At 30.8% G+C, this 22,095-nt stretch overlaps 1 protein-coding gene and 2 pseudogenes across 1 annotated transcript; 1 reads left to right on the top strand and 2 right to left on the bottom strand.

Moving 5' to 3' along the window:
* Positions 1-290: 290 nt before the first annotated feature.
* On the bottom strand, positions 291-860 carry LOC146932841 (agamous-like MADS-box protein AGL29 pseudogene; annotated as a pseudogene).
* A 10,861-nt stretch (positions 861-11,721) lies between these two features.
* On the top strand, positions 11,722-12,174 carry LOC146932840 (uncharacterized). Its single transcript, XM_085708015.1, has one exon. The coding sequence runs from the start codon at positions 11,769-11,771 to the stop codon at positions 12,048-12,050; it is 282 nt and encodes a 93-aa protein (XP_085564141.1). The 5' UTR covers positions 11,722-11,768; the 3' UTR covers positions 12,051-12,174.
* Positions 12,175-16,901: 4,727 nt separating this feature from the next.
* On the bottom strand, positions 16,902-17,420 carry LOC146932839 (agamous-like MADS-box protein AGL29 pseudogene; annotated as a pseudogene).
* Between the last annotated feature and the right edge of the window lie 4,675 nt (positions 17,421-22,095).

Below are 22,095 nucleotides of genomic sequence, written 5' to 3'. Positions count from 1 at the left end.
TCGGATCAACTGCATGTTAGTAGCTTTCAAACTGTTTGTTCCAACTTATTAAAATAATGTACTCCCCCATGTCTTTAACATGTGTAAAAGTCAAATGTATTTAGTCATAATTTAGACCAAATTCAAATAACTTTTTGTTTATGTCTAAGATCATGGGGACTAGATCTGGAAAAGAATAAAAAGAAATAAGATTATAATGGAAATTTGATTTCATTATATTTTTACTAGGATTGATGATGTCAAATTCCAAAATATTAGACAAATATAAACAAATTCAAATTATTCACGATATATTTATAAAATTGAACACCACAAAATCCCCAACTAGTAACTAGTTCTCACAATATTGGATTTCACCTTCTTTTACAAACCAAATCAATGATGCGTATAGGCTTCTTTGAAAGAAGAAGCAAAGAAGATGCTGCCTCGATGTCACCATGGAGCTCTTTCAGCGAAGCCTTCACTTTTAGAAGTTCTTTTAAGTTAAGATCAGCAAGTGCAATATGGGCTTTACCTTTCTTAACTTCCTCCACCTTCTTCAACTCTTTGGTTAAACCACTCAATTCTTTGTTCATCATGTTGATATTTGGATTTTCAGAGGGTGTAACAATTTGCCTTGATGATCCAGCTTCTGATTCTTGTCCTTCATGAAGGTATTGTTCAGCCACAGTTTGAAAATTTGGAGTACCAAAAGCAAATGGATTACCACTTGGGGTAAATCCAACTATACCAACTCTAGCTTTACAAAGAATTGATAATTCACTTGCTTTTTTAACAAGACCACTCTTTCTTTTTGAAAACGTGACATACCTAGCACTCCTGTTCTTCACAAGTTCCATCTCTATCTTTTTACGACCCATGGTTCACAATTTTATTTCTTGGTAGAAATTGAGGAATAGATGATCGTATTTATAGAAGAGGATAATACATTTTTGCCTTGAAAGTTGAAATAATTATATATTTGTATTAAATAAATGAATTTAATGTTTAATGATAACAATTATTTTTTTGTGGTGGCCGAGGTTTGAACCCCGGACCTTGCATATATTATGCATTGTCCATATCAACTGAGTTAAGCTCACGAGGACTAATGAGAACAATTATTCCTAACCCACAACAAATTAATAAAAAATTATAATAATTTCTAATTTGAAAAGGTATAAAATTTTGTTAGATATAAGATGGTAAATAGTATTATGACATTTGATACTGTTCGTGGGATGTCAGTTCGAACACGTACAACCCATCTTCTCTCTATATCCTATCTAGTGTGTGTGAATTTTGCCCATAAAACCTTTTAAAAATAGGTGATATGATATGTTTTAAATGATGTGGTACATGATCTGAAGATGGAAAAAGATCAACATCAATGAAATTGTAAGATTTTTTTTTTGAAAACATCATTTAAAACATGTCATATCACCTTATTGTAGAATAAACATTTGGTGGTGGTACCAAAACTGTCAAATTTTAAAATAAAAAGACCAATTTTACAAAATGGTAGAAATAAGGGGATCAAAACTGTAATTAAGCCTAAACCTATTGAAATAATTAAATGTTTATAAAATTGGCTTTTCCAACCTAAATAACGGAATATAGTATGGAAAATGTAGTAATTGCTTAGTTGTTTTTATGAAAACATACAAAATCCATAATCATAACATCCCTAAAAATTGGCTTTTTTTCTATATCACTAAAGATTTTATAATATGATTTAGAAAGACAGCTAATAATGTGCATTTACAAAAACTGTCAAATTAGGAAGACCAATTCCGCAAAATGGTAAAAATAGGAGAACCAAAACTACCATTAAGCCTAAACCTATTGAAGTAATTAAATGTTATAGAATTGGCTTTTTCAACCTAAACAATGGAATATAATATGGAAAAGTTTGTAATTGCTTAGTTGTTTTTTATGAAAACATACAACATCCACAATCATAACATCCCTAAAGATCGGCTTTTTTATATATCACTTAAGATTTTAGAATATGATTTAGAAAGACAGCTAATATTGTGCATTTACAAAAAAAAATGCTTATATTTTCAGAATTACCATCTATTGAATCAGTTTAGAGTTCGCTTATTATAATTTATTTTCTTAAAAGATTAATATCAATGAAATTGTAAGATTTTTTTTTTGAAAACATCATTTAAAACATGTCATATCACCTTATTGTAGAATAAACATTTGGTGGTGGTACCAAAACTGTCAAATTTTAAAATAAGAAGACCAATTTTACAAAATGGTAGAAATAAGGGGATCAAAACTGTAATTAAGCCTAAACCTATTGAAATAATTAAATGTTTATAAAATTGGCTTTTCCAACCTAAATAACGGAATATAGTATGGAAAATGTAGTAATTGCTTAGTTGTTTTTATGAAAACATACAAAATCCATAATCGAAACATCCCTAAAGATTGGCTTTTTTATATATCATTTAAGATTTTAGAATATGATTTTTTTGGGTGGTGGCTGGGGTTTGAACCCAGGACCTTCTATATATTATGCATTTGTCCCTACCAACTGAGCTAATGAGAACTTAGAATATGATTTCAAAAGACAACTAATATGGTGCATTTATAAAAAAAAAATTGTAGACTTTCTGAATTATCATCTATTGCGTCATTTTAAAGCCCATTTGTTATATTTTTTTTAAAAGATCAAATCAATAGTATATATATAAAGTAAGGTTTTTTATGCCACGTGTCGCTTCCACGTTTATTCTCAATATTTTTATATTTTTATCTATATTTTATTTGACATCTTATTTGACATAAAAATCTCAGCAAACTTTTGATCTTATCCACTAAATATTTTATTTAATTTTATATTTAATTCCTAATGTTTTGTGTAGCCAAAATATTTCAACAAACTGTATATAATACTTTCAATACTATCCATTAAATCTTCCTTTATTTTTTTCTTTCTTTTTTTAGGAAAAGAAGTTTCTATTAGTTTTTTTCATTGAGGAAAAAAAGGCTTTGATTTGTTTTTTTTTAACTATAAATAAAGGAGAATTTTTTAATCACGTAAACACATATTTTGAGGAGAAACTGAAACTGAAACTTTCTTTTGGTCTAAGTGATGAGTCATAGATAGTCTATTTTATTGCTTTATTTAGTTTAGTTTTATTTAAGATTTGATTTTATTTTATTGCATTTTATTTCCTTTTAGAATATTTTACTTTAAATTGTCTTTTATTTTATTTCAGGAAAGAATATATGATGGAAGGTGTCTTGGAGCAAAAGAAAGAGGACTGGAGCAAATACAGTGCAAGAATACGAAGATACGAGACAAAAATATGTCTCTACCAAGTCAGAAGCTTGGCACGGCCCGTGTCAATGTGGCACGGCCGTGCCACCTCCCAGAAGCCTCTTTTGCTGCTTTTCTTCGAGCCCAAGTTACTCTGTTGTAGTTTTACTGCTTTGCCCTTGTAGTTGCTTAGATTTTAAGTCAATTGTAAAGCTATAAATAGAGTAGCACTCCATCATAAACATTCATCTTTTGTTCTTGGAATAAAAGTTCACTTTTATATTATTGTTCTTTTACTTTATTGCTTTCTCTCTTCTTCCCCCATGTCTACAATGAACGTTAGTGAGTAGACTTCTTTGTCTTGGGATTGTTGGATAAGTCTAATGACGTAATCCGGATCAAGCCAAGCCTTAAACCCTAATTCTATGTTACCTTAATTCCTAATCTAAATTCACCGTTTTAACATGAATTAATTATTATCAAACTGTGGAAGCGAACGCGGAGGGTTTGATAATGGTTAATTCATCATCACAGATATCAATTCATAAAGCGAACGCGGAGCTTTGATATCCGAACAAGTGAATTTAGACAAGGTTTGCGAAACATGAGAATAGTCTAGCAAACCTTGGGACACATAAAGTTTCGATCTTCAAGGGTCCCAAAGGCAATCACCCATGAGAATAGGTGTGGTTGTTGGAGGGATACACTCACTGACTTCGAGAGAAGCTGTGATATGCTAAAGAGAAACTTGTCCTTAGAAATTAAGATTAACCCATAATTATAAGTTTAAGGCTTGCTTGTGAAGGATTCGTTGTTATGATGAACCAATGATCCCAAGGCTCTTTTATTATTATTGTTATTTACCTTCAGCAACTAAACCTCCCTTTTATAATCTTTCTTCTTTTCTAATCATTCTCTAAAAGTTAATTGAATTCATAACTCCCTAGCGGAACGATAACTCTACTTACTACTATTACTTCGATAGGCCGTGCACTTGCGGTTTGGCCCTATCACTAAGCTTTTTCTTTCTTCAGGTTTGACAAACACCTATACTATTGTTTCTTTTACTTATGCTTAGATTTTTATTTTTATATATAATATGAGAGGGAACTAACACCTACGAGTGAGTTTACCGATTGTTTTTTTTCTTTCAGGTCCTTGAACTATTGTTGCTTGCATCCATTACAAACACCTACGAGTTTCAGGTCATTGAACTAATACCTATACTATTGTTTCTGTTTCAAGTCCTTGAACTAACACCTATACTATTTTTTTTCCTTTTCGTTTCAACAGTAGTGTTTTAATATTATTAATCACCTATACTATTATCACCTATACTATTTTTTCAGGTCCTTTTCGTTTTAATATTATTAATCAGTAGCGTTTTGATTTTAATAATAATATTTCAGGACGTGAAATATTTTTATTTAATTTTATATTTAATTCCTAATATTTTATGTAGCCAAAATGTCTCAACAAACTATATATAATACTTTCAATACTATCCATTAAATATTATTTGTTTTTAAATTAACTTTTGTATTTCATCTGCGCATCACACGGAAAAAGAGCGTCGCATTGGACCCAGCTGCTGGTGCACTGATCATGACACGTAAACCTTGACGAAACCTACGTGCCACAGCCATAAGCCACCTCCAATCTTAATATGATAGTATGGGCGATATCCAAACTTCAAGGTACAATCCCACAGATTCCCGCAATCATCAATCAACCTAATGACCATAGTCCTCCTGGAGAGCGTATTCTGAAAAAAAAAAACCTGTGTTTGCAAGCATCTGAAAAAAAACGAAACAATAACATAAGCACAACACACACTAATACATGCATATGCCACAAATTTTAAAGTGTTAGATAACCTACCAACCAGCCAGACTCAATTTCATCAGCATAGAGGGTTTTCTCATATGAGTTTTCGAAGTTCAATTCATCATGTTTGAAAGGTGATGGCATAAGATCCACAGATTCTCAGCGTAATGCCAAACTTCCCGTGAAATCCCATAAAAATCAAGCAAAGCACCCCCATCCTTTTGTTAGGTAAATTAAACCATGTGCACGTTCGACCATAATGTCAAACTCGTTGTGGTTTGGATCCACCAACCTTGCATAACGACCTAGTTGATCGCCAAAACCGTACCCAAACATTGTGGGAAGAACAACAGCGGCCTATATAATAAAGAATTAGATGGGTCAGTATAAGATAAAACATATAATAGACAAAAACAAAAATACAGGAAATATGAAAGAGAACTGCTATAGAGCACGACGGCATGCACCCCACGAACGCACGACAGGTTACGTGGCACAAGCTCAATTGTTAAAATAATTTTTAATTAAAATAAATGGGAAAAATGTGAAATAGTGTTTAGTTGAAATACAACCTCGTGCGGGTTCCACGACAAATGCATGTCGTGTTATTTAGCATTTTTCAATATGAAATAACGATAACCCACATGTTTAACTTTAAACTCCACCACGTAAGTCCTATACTTAATATGTAGCTCGTTAACAATCTTGTCAATCTCTGAAACCGGATTGGGATCCAAAGGGGCTGGTAAACAAACGATACAACACCGAGTCAGAAAACGAAAACTGATTGCAAAGGAGTAACACAGATACAGATAGGTTATTACATATAAATACTCACCAATCAAGCAATGGTATGACAACAGCGCCTCGACGTTATTGTTGTCCATTGAAGAATGCCTGAATAGAACTATGTGTGAATGATAAGAGGCCTGAAGGAGAATAAATATATAGACAGAAATTTGGAATACACACGGTCACAAAAGCATGGGAAATATTCATCACGTTAGCCAATGTCTTATTTATGAGAGGTTACACTATGGATACATAACAAAGGAGGGAAAAATGCAATTCAAATTTGAAAGCAGAATTTTCGTTGTGACTTGTGCACAATTGGTTTGGCAATTAAACCTAATTAGGTGGACCCACAATTAAGTAGTGTTTTGGCGCCTTTGTGATTAGGATTAGGGTTTGCAATTAAGCTAACAATGTATGTTAGGATTAGATATAAGTAAGATTCGATGTTTATGGTAAGCAAGTAATAACAAAAATAATAAAAACTTAAAACTAGAAACCAAATCACATAATATAACCAAATACAGATTTATTTAATGGTGCACAAGTGAGATATGTTTTGCATTATGCACAAGTTCATTTTTACTAATGAATTAATAAATCTCACCATTGAATTAAATAAGATTTATTGATTAAATTAAATAGTGAAAAACAAATTTTTCCGTCTCTAGTGCAAAACCAACTTACTTGTGCACACTAGAAAAAAACCAAAATACATGAAACCAACATAAGTAATTGTTTGAATCCCATAAGTGGGACCCACATTATTGACTTAAACAAAAACTACATATAATTCCCTGCCAGAGTTGGGGTCTCCATGAACAAAGTTTTAGCTAGGGCCTGGGGTATCATCCTGGACGGCATCTTTTCCTTCCACGCCTACATGTTTAAAAGAATCAGATGTATAAAAAACAAAGGGATATAACAATATGCAACATAAAGGAAATGAGAACAATAAACACTTATACAATATCTTCCAAATCATGCTCGAATTTTTCTTATCTAATGCATCTGGACCAAAATGTTTTCTTTTCTAAAGGCTCAAATTGGTGAAGCTATGGAGATTATGCATAAGTTTCTTTTCTGGCTGGTTTGATTTTTTTGGTGAATTTTTCGTGTTTGTGTAGCGTTTGTATCAGTGTTATATCTATAGCAGTTGTAGTACGGCAGTGGTATGACGCTGTTGCCTTTTTTTCTTACAATTTTGCACAACTAGTGCTTTAGCATGCTGATGAATAAGATTTTCTCATAAAAGAAAAAAATCAAGATGTATCGTATGGCATTACAATTACATACAAGGTCCCTAGTAAGCAAATTAATTGATCAATGAAAAACTTTTTTGTGGTCCCATGATTTTAGACACGAGATTTATGCATACTTACAAAAATGAAATAAAAAATCTAGAAAGATTTAAAAAAAAATTCGAATAATTTTATGCTATGCATTTTTATGCGTGTGTACAAATTATGTCTAAAATCTTGTTACAACTCAAGTATTATCCTTGATCAATAGTATGTATATCATACTGCCTTACAACTTTCACTTAAAATAAACATCCATTTTGGTCCAACGGAAGTAATCAATTAATACACAATGTACTTGAGTATTGTAAACCTTGAGATACCAATCCAGTTTGATTTCTACTCATAAAAAAATAGAACAACAAACGAGAATTAAATCATTTGACATCCTACTAGTACTATATAAAGGTTATAACATATATAGCTAATAGGAAGTCTCTTACCATGTGAAGCATTCTCTCTTCTGATTGAGATTTTATCATTCAACATCTTAGTTTTTAGAACTAGTGGTCCTATAGTGGTAAAACACTATAGCTGAGAATTCTTGAGGTAATACTCAGGAGGAATTCGCCCTGAGTTGGGATAAACTCAACACAAGCAGAAAAAACTGCTGAAGAAGATCAGATTGCTGAAGCAAAACAACCCATATTTCTGAAGAAAGATCAGGTATGAATTTATCAAGAATTATTATAAAATATGTCTGAAGTTTCATATTTTGAAGGAACATCTAGTTATCATGCTGATAGCATAATAGATAATAAAATTGAAGAAGCAGATTTATCTTTAACTGCTGAAGAAAATTTTAAAAGAAAGTTTAGTAAACTTAAGGAATTTCTGTCAAGAAAAAATATTCTAAAATTCGGAATAATGGTAGGAGAGGAAGCAATTCCAATTGAAACAACTAATGGAAAAATAGTTATATCAACTATAGATAAACAACAAATCGATAAAAGACTTGGAAAATTTTCTGAGAACGAGAGAAAAAAGATTGGTTATATTCATATATCAACCATTCAAATTCTAATCAAAAGTACCTTCATGAAAGGTATTGATTCACCTCTAGAAATAGCTCTAGAAGATTCTAGAATTAGAAATAAGAAACAAGCAGTAATTGCAAAAGGAAAATGCAATCTAAAATATGGAAAGATAAAATTTGATATAAATTTACAGATGGGATTATCTCTAAAAGATATAGATTTGAATAAATCTATAGTTTTTCATTATAAACTAAAAGATTCAACATTTATGAAAGAGGGTAATCATCCTTTTACAATTTACTACAGAATTAATTATGCTTTGAGTAATTCACATCATAGCATAGAATTCATAGGAAAAGAAACAATTCATATTGATGAATTATTCACACCATTAATTACTTTGGAAACACCAATATTTAAAGATATCACAAGAAATAGTTTTTCTTTGATAGAAGCATAAAAAAATATGTTTGAAGAAACAGAAAAACCATTGTTTAGAAGCCAAAGTCTTCGAATAACATCACCAAACAGAGATCAAAAGGATTTTAGTAAATCATTAAGTTCTCGAACTATATTTGAAGATGATGCTTCATCCTCATTCGAACCTCCTAGAAAGGATTTCGAAATCAATAAAGAAAGTGAGCTGAAAAAGCTACAAGATTCTATAAAAACTCTATCGATACAGGTTAATAAGATTAATCAAAGACTATAAAAAGTCAAAATGCCTGGATTAAATCTAAAAACAGAGTTACAACTCTATAAGCAAAAACTAGAAGAAATAATTTCTGAAATAAATTATCAAAATACAAGAATTATGTTAAAACAAATTCTTTTTGCTTCACAAAATTTAATAATATACCATGTAGATTCTATTTCTAAGTTATTAGAAGAAATAAAAGATTCGAATACTCTTACAAGTATTCAGCAAGAAAAAGCAAAAATGCTTTTAGAACCCTTTCAAGGTTTAGCAAAAATCGAAAAAAATGTTAAAACAAATAAAAACTGAACAAATGTTAGAACAAGAAAACCTCCGCTGGAGAATCAACAATTAGATATGCCTGGTTTAACTCTTAGATCAGAATTAATACTTTTTAAAACTAGGTTACAACATCTAGTAAGTGATATAGAATGGTATTATGATCTAATAACATACAAACAAATAATATATAAAGCTCAAACTGTAATGAGATCTCATATAGATTTAATTGAAGATCTGGAAGAAGAAATGCAAGAAAATCTCACAGAGATTCAAAAGAAGAGAGCAAAAATTCTTTTAGAACCTTTTTGGGGTTTAGAAAGAATTGAACAACTTATAAATGAAGCTCGAAATGAAGCTCGAGTTCGAGAAAATTCCGCTGAAAACCCCAACACAAATCTGGTATCAGAGCCGGAAACACAATCCTAAGGGATAAACATGAAAATAAAAATAAAAAAGAAATTTAAAAATATTTTTTATATAAAACAAAAGCTTTTTAAAATCGTTTTTCCAAATAACCGATTTAAAAAGACATCCACGTGGCACTCTCCCATTAAGCCACATAAGCGACTTTTCCAGAAAAGTCATAAAAACAACTGCACCATAGCAGTCCCCAATATGAAAATACACAAACAAAACAAGAGCAGCAAAGAGAAACATATAAGAATGATAAAACTCTGTCACCAAAGAAAGAACCAAAACACGAGACAAAGAACACCGAGCCAAAAATGAAGGAGAATCTACACCCTATCTGCCTAAAACAAGAGGAAGGCTATGCTACTACTCATTCATGCAAGGAACAATATGACTACATGAGAACTCATAACTCATAAGACTTTCTCAAGAACTATTTTCTGGAGAAAATAACATAATTTTGAGAGTTCCACATATTTGACATCACGGGCTAGTAAATTTTTATCCTGAATATTACCTCCAAAATTAAAGAGGTGAACACTGAAAACAAACCAAAAAGATTTGGTGGCATGGCAAGTTTTCACCCTAACCACCCTAAAAACATTATAAGACCCTTGAAGAGAAAACTCACAAGTAACAGACAAGTGTCAAACAGACTCCTACAAGATAACTCAAAAGATTCGTATTACCTGAAGAAATAGATTGTCATTGGTAGGAGAGAGGTGGTTTAAGCTCAACTTTGACATGAACCATCTTTTAAAATCGTTCTTTCCTTTATCTTTTAGTTAAACAAGTGATTTTCATATATATTTGTTTCGTGATTTTGTCACCTTAGTTGCTTTTTTAGGTTTCTTGTTTTGGTGCTGGTTTTTTTTCCCTTCTTTTTCCGTCTTGATGCAATGCTCATTTTATTTAGATTGAAAGATTAATTTCGATACGGTGCAAATCAAATCATTGACTTTGACATTCTCAACGTTATAGATCTGGAGACATGAGTATTCTTGACACTTGAATATAGTCATATTTATAAGCTTATGCATTTTGTCGTTTTATGTTATTAACCTCTATGTTGTGATCTTGTTCACAAATTCATTTTATTTTATTTTTTAGTGGCTTTGAATTTATTTGTTATCAATTTACTCTACCAAATTTAATCAATGAATATTGTTTATTTTTAGTAGATTTTTTTTATTGGTAGTAAAACATGTTAATTTTGGTTTTGGTAGGGAAAAGAATGTTAACATAAAAAAAAACAGAGGAAAGAATGTTAATTTTAATATTGAGTGCTTAGGTAGGTTACAAGTGTCATAAGATATACTAGTTGAGGAAAATAAAAGTAGGAGTTTTGCATTGAAATTTTTTTTCTTGTCAAATAATTAGTAGTCAGAAATTCATCTTTTTTAAAAATGAATTAGCAGGGTGTCTCGGGTTCGAACTCAACCTCTACAAATATTATACAATGTTTCTATCAACCGAACTGAAAACAACGGTATTTAAACATGAGCAATGCTATATCTCTAGAAAAATAACATCAAGAATTCTTCAAGAATAAAGAATAGCCAATCACAATGCACTATTTGCCACAATTCAAGGAGGTGTGGCTGAAAAATAGGAAGTGGACAAATAAATCATCCAATTAAAATTTGCCAACTATTTCTTGAAAAATACTTGAACTATTTTTCTTGAGAAGTAGCATTTTCCTTTAAACATCTAAAAATTGAATTCTGTATTTTTCAACAATACATTTCAATATGAATCAATACAACACACTTTTTAGCATTTTTTTTTTTAAAGTTTTGGAAAAAGTGTATGCATATAGAAAACTAGAAGGAAGATGTAACCAAAAAAGAAAACTAGACGGAAGGGGTCTTACTTACTAGTCACGAGTAGATATTGAAATCCATACAGTTGGCACATACTACTAAATTTCCCATTTCATAAGACGCGCATACGCATAACACAACTCACGTCACGCACGACTTGACTCTATCCCAATCAATCCCACTACTTCAAAGTTAAAACTTCTCAATCAAGTTCAAACCACCAAACATGACCATTTTATGAGAAGGATTATTATTCATAAAACACTTGTTTTTCCAACACTATATTCCTAATTTTTTTTTCTTTTCTCTCTCTCCCATTTAAAAACCGTGAGCACTAAGAAAAGTACTCAACCAAAACGCAACGTGGAACCTTCCTTTTCTCCTTAATATAAACCCCAACCCATGCTCTTTGTTGCTACAAGGAAAATACACAAAGCAAAGTTGATTAAAAACGGCATGTCAATTGTTGGGAAGAAAAGATCGTTGTTGAAGAGGCTGAAGAAGGAAACATTGAGGTTGAAGTTTTTGTGGAAATCATCATCATCAGTATTCAAGTGGAACAGACTTACTTTGCCTGTTTCGTTCATGGAAGATATTGTTTTTAAGGTTGTCTCTGCCTTTGAGGCTGTTGTTCTTGTTCTTACCCTCTGCTTCTTTTATCTATGTTGTGGTTGCAGCTTCTGATAATCACCTTTATCTCTCATGTGAAATGTAATGTAATTAACTATTTACTCATCTGGACAATTTGTACTATTTTTCTAACTTCCTACTCAATGCAATCAAAGCTTTTTAGCTTTTGTAATTTCAATTATATGTTCATTCAAAACCGCTTTAGTATTTCTAGTTTCTTATCCTAAGTTTGGATTAATCACATATATTTAAGGGTGCAAAACTAAAGAAAATTGGTTGATCATGAAAAGTCTTGAATCAAAGCCATATATAATCAAAGAGGATAGGTTTTGGATGAATTATTCCCTTGCCCTAGCCAACATAATTCAAAGTAATTTATATTACTAGATAAGTGGCCTAATGGCCACACGGTGGAAACACGATATAAAACGTCTTCACAGCAAACTGACTGTAACAAGGACAATTCTTGATATATAACAAACTTGAAAATGATACTTTTCCTTGAAAGAGTTTAACATTTGTCATGTGAAGCAACAAAATATCCATTATGTCAAATAAAACACATGACAATTATCATACCCACCAAACAACGTTGGCTACTACAATAAGTGTAATCCACAATCATACCAAACCATTATTAGCAGATCTTACTGAAGACAACATTGTCCCAAGTGAGTTCATTGTAATTAAACATTTCTGTTTGAAAGATTAATGACGCAAGATTAATCATACCAACCATCAACGTGGGCTAATGAGTATGTTAAGTGGGTTGCTGATTAAGAAAATGGTATAGAAATTAATGGGATTGATCGGGATATGTTGTTATCTGTAGAAGGACGAAAGCATGATTATGGCTCGTATGAATGCTACATTGTATATTCACTTCATTGTGATCTGTCATTAATAGATTGAATTTAGCCAAAATAAGAAAAGGAGAAGGAAATATATGTTAATTCCTAGATATGGAATTCATTGCAGATAAATATTTACGATGGAACTCATAACCAACGAACCAAATCAATTACATTTATGTTACAATATTTTCGTTGGTATGGGTCATGTTAACCACTGCCCCTCCCTGGGGCACTGGTTAAGGAAGTCAAAAGTGGAAATTTTAAGTCAAAAAGAACACTTTTTAAGCTTTTAATACAATGACAGCACAACTTTCAATGCAAGATACTACTATATTTAACTCCTTAACCAGTGCCTCGGGGGCATTGGTTAACATTTTCCTTTATTGAACTAGTTATGAGCTTGTTTGGTAAAAAGCTTTTTTCACCAACATGTAGTTTTTTTAAAGATGCTAATTCAAGTAACGTTTATAACTTATAGTTTTTTTTACATTTACTTCTATTTTTAACCTTATTAAATTTATTTTATTATTTCTCACATTTTATTAAGAAAAAATAACCACGCACAATATCTTATTCAATCTCCTATCCATCAGTCTTTATATGTGTGACTTTGTAGGTTCTCGTAACTTTGATAATAATATCGAATCACTTGTGTAAAATTATAAACTGTGAGTGATATCTAACAACACATCACTCTTACCCAAACGATGAGAATGTCATGTGATATGCCAAAAATTATGTTGTGGACACAAGACAAGTTTTCCCCGCTTGATGATTTTTCTCCATACCCAGGAGGGGTAGTATTCAAACCTCTAACTACTTGTTTAAGGTGTCCGAATTCCTCACCATTCTTTCCATCAGCTATACGCTTGATGATTTTTCTCTATACTCAGGAGGGTAGTATTCAAGCCTCTAACTACTTGTTTAAGGTGTCTGAATTCCTCACCATTCTTTCCATTAACTATTTGTCACTAGCTTTCAATTTTTTTTTAAGAAGTTAAACTAACCCACTCAAATTGACACTGGAAAGAATTGAACTTGAGATTTTAAGGAGGAGTACACTCTCATATCTCAAACCAATACCACCAGACTAACTCAAGTGGGTTACAACATATGGTGTTAGACAACTGAAGATTTGTGTAAATAAAATTATTACCTACCATGTCTTAAAAATTTGTAAATAGTCAATAATATTTGAAGAAAATAAAAAAAGAGATAATTTTTCTCCCTAAGAAATTACGTTGGGAACACAAGAAAAGTTTTTTCTGCTCGTTGATTTTTCTCCATACACAAGAGGAAGTAGCCAAACCTCTAACCACTTATTTAAGGCGTATAAATTTCTTTCCATTCGTTCGATCGAAATTACGTTGGGAACACAAGAAAAGTTTTTTCTGCTCGTTGATTTTTCTCCATACACAAGAGGAAGTAGCCAAACCTCTAACCACTTATTTAAGGCATATAAATTTCTTTCCATTCGTTCGATCAACTACATGTAAGTAACTTTCAAATTTTTTGTTGCAACTTTTTAAAATAATAAAAGTTTACTCACCATGTCCTAAATATGTGTAAATGGTCAAATGAATTTGGTCGGAATTCAGACCAAATACATATCACCTTTTTATTTTTATTTAAGACCAGTCTACCAATGGAAATCGTTGTATCAAAAAAATCAATGCTTTCTCTAAGAAAGCATTTATTTTTTGATTTCTGTATTATTTTATATTCTTTATTTCCAAATTAAAGCAAAAAACAAACTTCCGAATTACAAATAAAAAAAGCGAGAATCGATTCTCAATTTATATTAAAAAATTAGAAATTCATACATAGGCTAGGCTCTATTACTTGTATTTACTTGTAATAGATCACAGGGACTAAAACTGGGAAAAGAAAAAGAAGAGAGAGATAAAATTATTATGGACTAAAACTGGGAAAAGAAGAAGAGAGAGATAAAATTATTATCGAAAGATGATTTCATTATATTTTTATTAGAATTGATGATGTCAAATTCCTAAATTTTAGATAGAAGAAAAACAAAATCCAATTATTCACTGTAAATTTATAAAATTGAACAACAAAAATTCTCCAATTATTCAAAATGAAATGAAATATATACCGTATACAACATATGGTGTTAGACAACTGAAGATTTGTCTAAATAAAATTATTACCTACCATGTCTTAAAAATTTGTAAATAGTCAAATATATTTGAAGAAAATAAAAAAAGAGATAATTTTTCTCCCTAAGAAATTACGTTGGGAACACAAGAAAAGTTTCTTCTGCTCGTTGATTTTTCTCCATACACAAGAGGAAGTAGCCAAACCTCTAACCACTTATTTAAGGCGTATACATTTCTTTCCATTCGTTCGATCAACTACATGTAAGTAACTTTCAAATTTTTTGTTACAACTTTTTAAAATAATAAAAGTTTGCTCACCATGTCCTAAATATGTGTAAATGGTCAAATGAATTTGGTCGGAATTCAGACCGAATACATATCACCTTTTTATTTTTATTTAAGATCACAAGGACTAAAACAGGGAAAAGAAAAAGAAGAGAGAGATAAAATTATTATGGACTAAAACTGGGAAAAGAAGAAGAGAGAGATAAAATTATTATCGAAAGATGATTTCATTATATTTTTATTAGAATTGATGATGTCAAATTCCTAAATTTTAGATAGAAGAAAAAAAAATTCCAATTATTCACTGTAAATTTATAAAATTGAACAACAAAAATTCTCCAATTATTCAATGTATTAAAAAATGAAATGAAATATATACTGTATACAACATATGGTGTTAGACAACTGAAGATTTGTTTAAATAAAATTATTACCTACCATGTCTTAAAAATAAAAAAAAAAGATAATTCTTCTCCCTAAGAAATTACGTTGGGAACACAAGAAAAGTTTTTTCTGCTCGTTGATTTTTCTCCATACACAAGAGGAAGTAGCCAAACCTCTAACCACTTATTTAAGGTATATAAATTTCTTTCCGTTCGTTCGAACAACTACATGTAAGTAACTTTCAAATTTTTTGTTGCAACTTTTTAAAATAATAAAAGTTTACTCACCATGTCCTAAATATGTGTAAATGGTCAAATGAATTTGGTCGGAATTCAGACCAAATACATATCACCTTTTTATTTTTATTTAAGATCACATGGACTAAAACTGGGAAAAGAAAAAGAAGAGAGAGATAAAATTATTATGGATAAAACTGGGAAAAGAAGAAGAGAGAGATAAAATAATTATTGAAAGATGATTTCATTATATTTTTATTAGAATTGATAACGTCAAATTCCTAAATTTTAGATAGAAGAAAAACAAAATCCAATTATTCACTGTAAATTTATAAAATTGAACAACAAAAATTCTCCAATTATTCAATGTTTTAAAAAATGAAATGAAATATATACTGTATACAACATATGGTGTTAGACAACTGAAGATTTGTCTAAATAAAATTATTACCTATCATGTCTTAAAAATTTGTAAATAGTCAAATATATTTGAAGAAAATAAAAAAAAAAAGATAATTCTTCTCCCTAAGAAATTACGTTGGGAACACAAGAAAAGTTTTTTCTGCTCGTTGATTTTTCTCCATACACAAGAGGAAGTAGCCAAACCTCTAACCACTTATTTAAGGCATATAAATTTCTTTCCGTTCGTTCGATCAACTATATGTAAGTAACTTTCAAATTTTTTGTTGCAACTTTTTAAAATAATAAAAGTTTACTCACCATGTCCTAAATATGTGTAAATGGTCAAATGAATTTGGTCGGAATTCAGACCAAATACATATCACCTTTTTATTTTTATTTATGAACACAAGGACTAAAACTGGGAAAAGAAAAAGAAGAGAGAGATAAAATTATTATGGACTAAAACTGGGAAAAGAAGAAGAGAGAGATAAAATAATTATCGAAAGATGATTTCATTATATTTTTATTAGAATTGATAACGTCAAATTCCTAAATTTTAGATAGAAGAAAAACAAAATCCAATTATTCACTGTAAATTTATAAAATTGAACAACAAAAATTCTCCAATTAATAATTAGTTTCAATAACATTGGATTTTCCCTTTCTTTTACAATCTAAATCAATGATGTGTATAGGTTTCTTTGCAAGGAGAAGCAAAGATGATGCTGCCTCAATGTTACCATGGAGCTCTTTCAATGATGCCTTCGCTTTTAGAAGTTCTTCTAAGTCAAGATCAGTAGGTACCATAGAGGCTTTACCTTTGTCAACTTCATCCAACTCTTCGGTCAAATCACTCAGTTCTTTGTTGAGCTTGTTGATGTTTTGATTTCGAGAAGACTTAACATTCTGTCTCGATGATTCACCTTGTTCTCCATGAAGGTACTCATTAGTCACAGCTTCGAAAGTTGGAGAACCAAAAGCAAATGGTTTACCACCAGGGGTAAATCCAACTATACCAACTCTAGCATTACAAAGAATTGATAAATCGCTTGCTTTCTTAAAAAGACCTCTTCTTCTCTTTGAAAATGTGACATTCCTAGCCTTCTTGTTATCCACTAATTCTATCTCTATTTTTTTACGACCCATGATTCACAAACTTCGTTCTTGGTATAAACTGAGGAAGAGATAGGATCGTATTTAAAGACGAGGGTTAGGGTTGTCTATGGGCTTATGCTAGCAAACAAACAACATAGGGTCCAATAACAAACAATAGATTTTTTTAGGGCCCAAATTTTTAATTTTTGGTGCTTCATTTTGTAAAATAATAATATTTTGAATTAATTTTTAAGGCCCAACAACCATTCGTTTTATCACGGGCACAATTTTTAAGATTAGAACAAAATATCCAAAGTGTTTAAGAAAATATGAGGAGGGTTAGAGTATTCACAATGAAACTCTCCAGTTTAGATGCTTAAACAGGTCTCACATATCGCTCATTTTATAAATTTTTAACGTTTTTTATTTTATTTTTTGAAAATTCAACATCAATAAATATAACAACCTTGAATACCGACTTTCTTCTACATCGTTTAATATTTTAGAACATGATTTTTTTTTTGTGGTGTCCGGGGAACCTCATACCTTGCATATATTATACATTGTCCTTACCAACTGAATTAAGTTCACAGGGACATGATTTAAAAATACAATTAACATATTTACCGAAAAGATAATAGAGGTAATATCATACAATTATTAAAAGAAAATGTTGTATGCTTTCTGAATTAGCATCTATTGTGCTATTTTAGAGCCTGATGAATTTCATTTTGACCCTCATGCACCTTAATTGTTAGATTTTGATCATCGGATGGTCAAAAGTTCAACTGATCCTTAAAACTAATATACTAATATTTGTCATTTAAAAAAGACAATAAATAATTTAGTACTCCCTCATTTATCATAGTGTGGTTTGAGGTTTTTTTTTACAAAAAAGACAATAAATAATTTAGTACTCCCTCATTTATCATAGTGTGGTTTGAGGGTTTTTTTTTACATTAACTAAGATTACCAATAAATGACTTAAGAATATATATAGAATAATTTTACTGAGTTAGCTTTATTATTTATTGGATTTTTTTTTTTTGGAATAAAAAAGAGTATACGTCTAATTAAGCAACTAAACATCATAAATAATCAAACCATCTCCACTCGTGATCCTCATATTAGCAAACCTATGTGTATAAAAGTTTACTTCACGATACACATGGTTGTTCCTTAAAGAGGTAAGGACTGAATTCTTGATATCAAATGAGACTCGATTCACAGGTTGGAACCCAAAAGACACGTCCTCTAAGTTGTCAAACTTTCCATAATCATCATGCATAGAATGTCTCTCATCTATTCTTTGTCATATGAGAAATCACTATCGTCAAAGAGTAGGATGACAACTACTCTTGCTGCTTCATCATTTTTGTTGGCTAACCATATTTTCGGATGACCCTAGCATTTCTTTCTATTTAAAATTCTTCAAATCTTCTCTCTTTTCTTAGTGGATGGAACATGTTTCTAATCCAATTACTATACAAGACCATACTCAATGGTGAGATCTTAATTATTTAAGATCCGGTACTTAATAGGTAGCTCTATTGAGGAGATTTTTTTTTTTGGAGATCTTATAGAATTCATGGTCTCACTTAAACATTTCATTCTTAAGTGAACCACACAATATTTTTCATTAAATTAATCATTTTACAATGTTTGTTTGACATGCTTTATTTATTGGTGGAACTCTTTTAAAACTCCTGTCAGAGTGCTGCATGAGAGTAATTGAGTGCTTATTAAATAATGTTATTAAAAAATTATAAATAAGTGATGTGAATACGTAAGACCCGTTTAAGTACATAAAATTGAGGGTCTCCACTATACATAATTTTTTTTTTATTAAAACTGTCTCCAACTAAAAAGATTTCAATTACCCCCCTGATTTCAATTACGTAAGACCCTCTCTGAAATTGTAAGTTTCGTCAATTACTCCTCTGAAATTAACAAGATTTCAATTACCCCCCGGAAGTTGCACAACGTTAATCAATTTACCTCATCCGTCAAATTTTTTTGTTAGTCAACATGACGTTTTGCAAATACCCCCTGAAGTTTTGCATTTATGTGCAATATATGCCCCCCGAACTTGAAAATTTATATTTTTTTTTCTTATCGTTGACTCAAAAGATATTAAAGACAAACAATTAACGGTTAACTTTAATTGGATTGTAATATTGTAGAGTTTAAAGTATTATTGGATTGTTAAACTTGGGGTGATGTAGTGTGGAAAGGCACAAGCTATGATACCATGCAACGTAATGATTGAAATCAATGTTGTTATTGACCTATTTATTATGTTTAGTTCATACCTAAAGCTTTGTTTCTATTGTATGTGTGAATAGCTTCCTTTTAGTCTTCCTTTTAGTCATTGGCTACATGATGTTTAGCCACGGATGTTTGTGGTCAATGTAGGTGGTTCAAATCTGAAACTGATGTTGATTCTGAACTAATAGTATTGTTTAAGAAAGAACCAAATACAAATGAAAGAATTGATCCTTGTGAGTTTTTCCTTGGAATAATAGCTTGTGAATTCTTCCTTATAATAGCTTGTAATATTGTAGAGTTTAAAGTATTAAAATTAATCGTTAATTGTTTTCCTTTAATATCTTTTGAGTCAAGGATAAGAAAAAAAAATATAAATTTTCAAGTTCGGAGGGCATTTAAGTGCAAAACTTCAGTGGATATTTGCAAAACGTCATGTTGACTAACAAAAAAATTTGACGGAGGGGGTAAATTGATTAACGTTGTGTAATTTCAGGGGGTAATTGAAGTTTTGTTAATTTCAAAGGGATAATTGACGAAACTTACAATTTCATGGGGTAATTGCCTATTTACTAAAAAAAAAAAAACCTAAAAGGTGTATAGAACTAGAAGTCTAGAGATATTGAAACCCACCCACATTTGGCCCATCATATAAGACGCGCATACGGACTCACGTCACGCACGTAGAACTTGACAATTGACTCTCTCTTAAAACTTGTCAACCAACCATGACCATAATAAGTCCTTAAAGAAAATTCTCAGTTCCGTTCTACCCTGATCTCAATTGTTTTTTTTTTTTTTTTAATTTTTAGAATTCTTACATATGACTAAAAATGACTTATTATTTTTTGTTGTCAAGTATTCTAGTGGCTAGAATTCACACATTCAAATATGGAGAAGTGGGGTGTCCGAAGTTCGAACTCCGACCCTTACATATAATATGCAATATCTCTACCAACTAACATAAACTAACGGATAGAAAATAAGTATTATTATTATTAACACAAAGGAAAGTATTACTATTAATGAGATTGTTAACAAGGGTCTTAAAAACATTCTTTAAACATATGTCATAGTCTTAAATCTTAATCTTAAACGCGCAATTTTTTATACAAAAAAGTTAGAAAAAGAACTTATTAACATTTTCCTTATTAAGGAAACATTTGTTTGTCAACTATATTCCCTACTTTCACTTTTTCTTTCTCCCATCGAAAAAGAGTACTAACGGGGAAGCTTCCTTTTCTCCCCAATACAATATAAAATCCCCTAACTCACCAAGGAAAACCCACAACGCGCAAAATCGATTAAATAATCAAAGGGAAAAACGGAATGTCAATGGTTGGGAAGAGAAGATCGTTGTTGAAGAGGCTGAAGATGGAAGCATTGACCATCAGTATTCAAGTGGAACAGACTTACTTTGCCTGTTTCATTCATGGAGGATATTGTTTTTAAGGTTGTCTCTGCCTTTGAGGCTGTTGTTCTTGTTCTCACCATCTGTTTCTTTTACCTTTGTTGTGGTTGCAGCTTCTAATCACTCTACCTATCTCTCTTATGTATAATGTAATGTAATTACCTATTTACTCATCTGTACCATTTTTCTAACTTCCTACTCAATGCAATCAATGCTTTTAGCGTTTGTAATTTCAATTAATTTCATTCAAAACCGCTTTAGTATTTCTAGTTCCTATGTTTGGATATATTAATCATACATATTTAAGGGTTGCAAAACTAATATCCTACGGAAAGAGTTTTACATTTGTCATGAAAAATTGCATACCGACCAAACAACACCTACAATCATCAGTGAATCAAGCTGAAGACAACACTGTCCCATGTGAGTTCATTGTAAACATTTTTGTTTGAAAGATTAATGCTTCAAGATTAAAAAAAAAAAAACAATATCCATTGAAAGATGTTTTTTTAATGGCAATATCCACCGAAATATTAATTCTGATTTGTGAATCACATTTAATTTTCTCTACTATTATATAGTGGATACTTGTATCAGCTGCTAAAAATATTTTTCTGATGATGTTGTATATTGTCAAGTATTTTTGTGATAATGTTACATTGGGAAGTATAGTTGTGATCGATCATCAAAAGTGATTTCTATTTGTGGATTCAGTTTCTTGTGAAACTAGGGAGACTCGCAGTCGGAACGGCATTAACATCTTGTCTTTCTAAGAAATGGGATTGATCATATTCAAAAATGGTTTATCCTTGTCAATTTAATTTTCAATACTAACAGTACAAGATATATAACAGGAGTACAACAATTCATTTTCATTAAAATTTGTTTGATATTCAATTACTTTATCAAAACATTGATATCCTCCTATAATATAGAAAAGCATTATGAGAAGCCCAACTTTTCTTCCGTTACTTATAGATTGGTCATTTCCCTTAATTTGAATGACAAAAGCTGATGGGGATACGAGGGCGCGACAACGCGATGGCCTGG

This window comes from Medicago sativa, chromosome 4 (assembly GCF_051527215.1).
Source record: "Medicago sativa cultivar Bolivia chromosome 4, Bolivia_mono, whole genome shotgun sequence".
NCBI lineage: Eukaryota > Viridiplantae > Streptophyta > Magnoliopsida > Fabales > Fabaceae > Medicago > Medicago sativa.
Note: the sequence above shows the minus strand (reverse complement) of the source record. Positions and strands in the feature narration are given on the sequence as shown.

Bases quoted from the DNA above. Each gene is read 5' to 3' on its own strand.
- LOC146932840 (XM_085708015.1), top strand. From the start codon at position 11,769: ATGCTCTTTGTTGCTACAAGGAAAATACACAAAGCAAAGTTGATTAAA.